We start from the raw sequence: 7,882 nt of genomic DNA on the forward strand, positions 1-7,882 counted from the left end.
CCCAGTAATAACACATTATTGAGCAGATGTAAGTCTAAAATTACCAATAAAATACTTCACCATACTGTATATGCTCTTTAAGATGATAGGTCTACAATTAGTGGTGTCAGTCCATTCCCTTCTTATATGCTGTATATTGGTATTATTTTAGCTACATTTATATTAGTAGGAGGGTGTCTGTGTGTGCAGCTCTCTCGTGCTTCAGGATTGTGAGGCCCAAGCCCTGCTGTCAGTGACATTTCTATTGTTCCACAGGTGACAGCAGAGGGCAACAGTGAGGTGAGAGCAGTCCGGATGGCAGGCAGCTGGGGTCTTGCCTGCCCTGGATGCTCACTCTAGGAGCCCAACGGGCCACAGTTCACCTGCAGACAGTGCACAGGTGAGAGGCAACTTTATTATCATGGGTTGCAGTTTTAAATGAAACTACAAAATGACTTTCCCCATCGATGGCAGGGCTAAAAATGAATACTAATAAAAGTAAAAAATACGTTCTTTAGTCTTCATTTTCACAGCTGTCCTTCAGATTCACAACCTGAATAATGTTCCCTTAACTGTGGGGTTTTTATCCAGAAAATATGACAGTTATTTTAATGATTCACAGGTGGAGGCCAAGTGAAAAGTAATTGTGTCCTCGTTAGGGCAATTGTTTTTCACCTGTGTAAACTTAGAGCTTCCACAACACAAGGATTGAATACTTATGCAAACATATTTCAGTTTTTTATTTTTTTAAAGAATATTTTCTAACATAAAACAATATCACATTAAAATAATTATTTTTGAGTTTCAGTGCTTAGAAATAAAAATATCACAGAGAACTAAATTTCAATGTAGGATTTGTAATTCAGTAAAATGAGAGAGAATTGGGCAAGGGTCTGAATACTTTTGCAAGGCACTGTATGTAAAAACATAAGGACTCTCAACAAAAACACTTTCGCTTTTGTAGAAGCCTTCAACTTCATTTCACTCACTCTTGTTGTTCAAGTGACCCTAGTGATCTGCAGACTGCGGTGAAAGCATCCTTTCTTTGTACAGTATACTGTATGTGAAGCTAGAAAACACACAAGAAATATTACTAAGTTCTGGTGTACTATATACTTTATAGTTTGTTCCATTCTTTCTGTCATTGCTTTGTTTACTCTGCAACAATAGTGCAATCCACTTGACCAGGTTGACAAATCTGGTTAAATAAAGGGCTGAAAATAGCTCTTATATTCACTAAAAGTAAAAGAATATTAGACACAGAAGGTGACATTTAAAACTTTATATACGAACACAACCTTATTTGTGCATAAAGAATACAGTTGTGTTTGCATTTTATCTAAATTGCACAAATAAGATTAAATAGCATTTAAATACCTTTTTATTTTGTATTTAAAATGACAAGGGGGTAATTACAGAAGTACTTGTTACTTTCTTGACTGTTTTTCTTTAATCTGCTCACTAAAGCTAACAAGCCTTGTTACATGACACCTTTTTGCCAAAGGCTTCACTGTCATATGCTTTGTCAATAAAAAATATTATTTTACTTTTTAGTGCATTCTTTTGTTACAAAAATGACATTTTATAAAGAACTTGATTTTCATGTTACCAACGCCAAGTACATGTCCATTCTATTATTAAAATTGACCCAGCATAGCAAAGTACAAGAAGAAATAAAACAATTGGCTTTAAATTAGACATTTGTATGTGCAATGATGACTTTGTGTTTTCTTTCAAAACATCCATATTTTACAATGTCATTAAATAAATGACAGTAAGGTGGGTGTAACTGCATCACATTCATTTGATTGCGTGAGACATTATTTCTCTGCAAAAAAATTATCCAGTTAAAGCCACGATCAGGCAATGATGCCTGTACCTGCTGTACTGCAATTACTGGGGAGACTGGGATTAAAAACGAAGAGAGAGCCCAAAGTATATATTAAAAAACCCTCCAGCTTGTGCTCAGCTGAGATCCTCTAAGACATCAGAACAGCTGTTAAAATAGTGAGTTAATAGAATCTCAGATTCAAATTCAAGTTCAAGTTTTTTGTTGAAGTTCAAGATATTGGTCAAGTGTCTTTTGTTTCTTTCCTTTATCTTTTTCATTTCCTTCCATGGAATGAACCTTTACATGTTCCAAAAACAATTAATAGCACGGGTTGGGTTATCCTAAAAGTGGATGAAGGGGCTGATGTGTAGCATATATTTGTCTGAGTGGTTGATTTTGCCTCCTCTTACACTTCACTGCAGCAGCTGTGTTCTCAATAGGATTATTGTACAAGCAGTGGAATAGCTCAAGGGCATGTGTTGCTTCACTGGTCCCATGGGATTGTTTTAGGGTGCATGTTGGCAGCCTCAGTAGAATGTAAGAGATTAGGAAAGGATGATGATGAGAACAAGCCCATCAGCTCATCAGCTTGTCATTTTCCCACATAACCATCACAGTATCAAGCCTAGACTTGAAAATTCCCAGCGTCTCAGCCTTCTTCTACATCTACGGTTGTGCATTCCACACATAAATGCCTTTCTGTGTAAAAAAGAATTTTCTAATATTGGTGTGAATGTGCTTTTCAGACGTTTCCACTTATATCCCCATATTCTGCTCAGTCTGGGAACTGCTTTATTCATTTTTAAAGTATTTGAAGATCTACATTAGATCCCTTCTCAGATTGCTTGTACTGACACTACAATGATTAAATTCTTCCTGCCTCATTTTTTAACTAATTTTACCTTATACTGTACCTCTTTTAACTCTAGAATGGGTCTTTTTGGTGTTTTCCGGACTTTTCCCAGTTGTCTATTGTAAAGCGGTGACTAGAACTCTATGCAGCACTCAAACGATGGTCTAATTAATGCATTGCATATTTTCAACATAAACACACCTGACAAACATATTCGTTAAATTAGTTCTATTTAAAATACAGGAAAGTCTACCATGGAGACATAATATACAATATATCAACAAATCTTGCCGCCAATGCGTTGGCATTAAGAAACTGTGAAAAATGTCCTCATTCCATACAGATGAACAAATTATTGTCATTAGAACTTTTTTTGTTTGTGCTTCAGCATGAACATTCCATACTGTAAACGTTCGTTTTGTGTCCCAGTCCAAACCATTGCCAAAATACTTCTTTTCTTTCTTGCATTAATTTATGTCCACATGACCGGAACGCCATTGCACTTAGGCAGCCAGAAGATATAAATATGGTATTTAAGGGATGTGAACTTATGTGTGAACTGCCATTGCTAGCAAGCTAGCCCAACGCAGCAAGTTTCTTCATGTTCCCCTAGATAGGGGATTAACAAATCTTCCAGGCTACATATCATTGCTTCAGGCTCTTACTCTCAGGGTAGTTTTACCTACATTAGTGACTTTCATAAAGTCACTAACCAGAAACTTGTTTTGACCACAGTTTGGGGTCTGAAAATGACCTCCACCTTTATCCTCATTTTCCTAAAATAAATCACCACATGCACCCTTTCTGCATGATTTCAATACATTTCATAGTACTACTGATCTGACTTTGAGAAGTCATTTAATTTATGCTTTTGATCGACAGCTCTATCTCTTACAATGCACTGCCTCACACATGAGTGTATTTCTCACAGGGGGAAACAATAGAGATGAGTCTAGGATTTCTGTAATTATCAGCCTTAATCCTACAGAGTGACATTTTCTGTTGAAAACTTGAACACTGTAGATGTCGACTTTCAGATCTGTAGTATCAAAGGTTATTTAACTGATGAACCTCCTCAGTAACATGGTATTACCCCTAAAATGTCATTTACAATGTTTCACATCAAAGTAACATTTAGACATAAAATGAGAGCTTGAAAGTTTAGCCAATAATCTGATATGAATATGATATGAAAATAACAGCAACCAATCCATACTGAATGCATTAGTTTAGTGGTATGGCCGTTAGAGGATAATAATTATCTATCAGTGGGGAGGAGAACAGACTAATGAAGCTACTTCATAGATGGGGATTATTAGGAGGCCATGATTGGTAAAAGCCAGTGGGAAATTTGGCCAGAACACTAGGGTAAAACCCCCACTCTTTTTGAGAAACTTTTAAGGACCATGGAGAGTCAGGACCTCAAAACAGATTTGCATGTTTCTTTCTTTAAAACATTTGCACACTACAAAAGTAACCAGTAAAAAAGCTAGTGTTTACAGGATTATTGATATTAATACTGTATGTAAATAATGACATGACTTTCCTTTTCCAACGTGATCACTTTCCTTTTAACAGAGCTCATCGCGTGATGTCCTCTGTCATATTTTCTTTTGAAACCTATTTGCTTGTGCCATGTCCTGCACAACCTTCTGTAATGTCTGAAAGTCCTAAATGATCTTCTTGCCTGTGTTGGCAGGACGGGTGCCCATGAGGTCGTCGACGCTGGTCCTGCTTTTTCTGATCAGCGTCCAGGCTGTGGCGAACATGGGAGGGGATGCCCATGCCGCGGGTACAACTCAGCACAATGCCAAGCAATCAGGGATGCAACAGGAGCCGAGCGCCTTCTCCTCCAGCCAGTACCGCAACCCCAACATCCCAGACTCTATCACCACAGTGGACCCTAAACTCTTCAGCAAACGTCATTACCGGTCATCCAGGGTGCTTTTCAGTTACCTGCCACCAGATGAAGAAGTGGGAGAAGAGGACGTCGAGGCCAATGGGGTGCATGGGACACTCGAGGGACCTGGGTCAAGGGTCAGACGGCGTGCAAATCCTGACAGTCAGGCCCTGCGTCGCGGGGAGTACTCAGTGTGCAAGAGTATTAGCACTTGGGTGGGCAACAAGACAAAAGCCACGGATATCAAGGGGCAGGAAGTGAGTGTGTTAGCAGAGTTCAATATCAACAATGTGGTTAAGAAGCAGTACTTCTTCGAGACCACTTGTGCTGGCAATGACTCAGGTTCCTCAGGCTGCCTAGGTATTGACAGCCGCCGCTGGAACTCCTACTGCACCAACACCCACACCTTTGTAAGGGCACTGACTGTGGACAAGAAACTCGTGGCCTGGCGGTACATCCGCATCAACACAGCCTGCGTGTGCGTGCTCAGCCGGAAGTCCTGGAGACACTGACCCTGACTTGACTGCCTACTCCCACTGAGGCCTCCCCCTGCCTTCTCTCACCCCACCCAAACAGCGACAACAACCTTAACTCCAACAAACTGACCCTCCAACCCCCTCTCCCTCCTCAGCTGCTCCCTCTTCCACTCCCTGCCCTACCTCACTCTGTAAATTATTATGTTAAGTTGTTTTAAGTTATGAGGACTGCATGTTATATTTATAGTTTATATGGTCAAAAAACAAAAAATTACCAAAATGAACAGAAAGGAGCTTTTTGTTGCTGTTGTTGTTGTTATTTATTAAACACTTCTATACATGCCTACTGTGCCCCTGTCTTTCTTCAAACAGCCGCAGAGCCCTTGACAGTTTGTCAGAAGGGTAATTCTTTGATATTCTTTCAAAAAAGGAATTAAACAGATTTGCTTTACCATGACTGATGACTTTAGTAGAGTCTGTGTGCCTTTATACTGTAGGTTGCCTGAATGTATTGGAAACCACAGTTACTACAATACAGAAACAGTCGTAATGGTGGTCCTACCCAATGTGATGATCCTGTCACTGGGTAATTATGCACAGTTAACCAGAACTGGATTTTTCACCAATGCTTCCTAGCAGTTTTCGTCGCTCGGTGATGTGCTGGTGTGTAGTTCACAGATGGTTCTTAAGAGGTTTTTTTTTTAAGTTGTAGCACTTCTGACAGTACATTTCGCCTCTCTTGATCTTGTTGTGTCATCAGGCTTGCGTGCTGTTTGCACATGCACACATCACCATTGCATATACCATTTCGCAAAAACACATTCTGAACCACACATATGTTACCATTCTTTGTGATATTGTCATGCACAGGAGGTAGCAAGGACTGTGAGACCAAGAAATGAAACAAGCTAGTCTATTATAACCCACTCATCTCTTGCCCATGAGGATAATTGTCTTCCATGAACATGAAGGAAACTGATAAGACCGATATGAGATCTGTATACTCTGTGTTGTGTGCAGGATGAGCAGGAGGTACAGTATGTGGGGAGATATCAGGTCACATACTGCTCAGTCTGGTCTTGGTGAGCTCTTTTCAACACTTTCGCTAGGCTTCCTCGTACTGGCATCTTCAGGTCTCAAAGAGTTGGGCTTTTTCATATTATTGTTCCTCCATCTGGTTTGATAACATACCAGAAAATGCAGAATTTATTATTAAGGTTAAAAATGGGCACAACTGATAAAGAGTTAATTATATAATTTAATAAAATAAATACTTAAAAGAAGAGAGAGAAGACAGAAACAACCTAAAGGCAGAAAGGCAAATGTTTCACCAAGTGTTTTTATGTGACAAGCAGCGGATTAGAACAGAGAAAGTGTTTTATGTCAACCTGTCCTGCACATATTTCAACGATGAGACAACGTCTGCGAGTGTTTTATTTGGTATGTCAGCTGTGGTCAGGCTATTCATATGGTATATGGTGAATATCTGACAGGTGTGCTCATTTCTGCTTTGACAAGAAGATCCTGTCATTGAATCTTTGAATCTGCCTATAACGTTAGTTTTGCTCATAAGCAAAATACAGTTATTATTATGAGTAAAAATGATTTCATGGATCATTTAACTTACCATTAGATAGGGAACATATTAGGATAAATACATGATCCACACTTCCCTTGATGTGCAGACCAGAACATTGAGCTCCAAGGTGATTTGTGAAAGACACCAGAAATCCATATTTTAAGACTTGCTTACCATGTCAGGGAACTTGTTAGAGCAGTGAAGATGTCTCTAAGCCGATAGTTCTCCATTTCACCTCTCCTGGCCAAGATTATACTGACCTTTCTGTCAGCATCCTTTTACAGGGATTTCAGCATTCCTATTCAAGAAAATCAACAAAAACAGAGACCAATATTATCTTGAAATATGGATCATATCCCCTCCTTCTCTCAACAACTGACTAATTTCTTTTTTAAATCCTCTCCATTTATTTTCAGATTTTAGCTTTTCACACCTCTATCCCCAATTCCAATGCCTGTCTGCCTGTGCTTGCTACAGTATTTCTCGCCTGCTCTGTCCTTTACTCGCCTGTATTGGAACTTATTTCCATCTTACACTCTCTCTCTCACACCTGAAATAGGCTCAGCAACTGAAACATTGTGTTTCTCCTTTCTATGATTCAGCATGGAATTAACTTTTACTTGTTCCATTGTGGTCAAATGTGCATAGCATGGTACAGATGTCAAATTTGACTTCTGACATTGAGAAATGTGTAAAAAAATATCTTCAACTAATTAATAGTGACATGTTTTCCAAGGTGTTTCTACAGCACATCTCAAAAGAACTTAGAAAACATCAAATGTTAAAGATGCAATATTTTTAAAAAAGATAGATATGACACGTTGAGATTTTATAAGGTTTAGAGTATAGAGCTTTCTTTTAAACCTGGTTATGAGGTATGAACCTGGTATTTAAAGGAGAAAAAAGGGAAACTTATTTGCGCAATTTAGGCAGCTACCACTTGTTTCACTCATTCCTTAGATTCCTTCTAATATTAGGCATAACACAACACCCTTCCAGCAGAGGTATGAATTGAAATGTTTCATTTTACACAGTTAAATGAAAAAAGGTTGATAGGGCCTTTATGGTGGTTAGGTTTAATCAGGATTCTTTGAAAGGAGAAGGATGGGCACCAGTGATTGGTAACACACTGTAACATGTTGTCAAAGAGTGTTCTCACCTGAAAATCCATGTGCAGTTATCAGGGTAAAACAAACATGAACTTCCTTCCTGAGAACTACTGTAAACATACATACAGTATGCAAACACTCAGTTGTACTTCAGT

General features: G+C 38.8%; 1 protein-coding gene across 1 annotated transcript; it reads left to right on the forward strand.

Annotated features, from left to right (window-relative positions):
• The first annotated feature begins 307 nt into the window (after nt 1–307).
• Nucleotides 308–5,256, forward strand: ngfb (nerve growth factor b (beta polypeptide)). Its single transcript, XM_088922136.1, has 2 exons — nt 308–379; nt 4,363–5,256. The coding sequence occupies exon 2, from the start codon at nt 4,374–4,376 to the stop codon at nt 5,073–5,075; it is 702 nt and encodes a 233-aa protein (XP_088778262.1). The 5' UTR covers nt 308–379; nt 4,363–4,373; the 3' UTR covers nt 5,076–5,256.
• The last annotated feature ends 2,626 nt before the right edge of the window (nt 5,257–7,882 follow it).

This window comes from Atractosteus spatula, chromosome 7, assembly GCF_055471065.1.
Source record: "Atractosteus spatula isolate fAtrSpa1 chromosome 7, fAtrSpa1.hap1, whole genome shotgun sequence".
NCBI lineage: Eukaryota > Metazoa > Chordata > Actinopteri > Semionotiformes > Lepisosteidae > Atractosteus > Atractosteus spatula.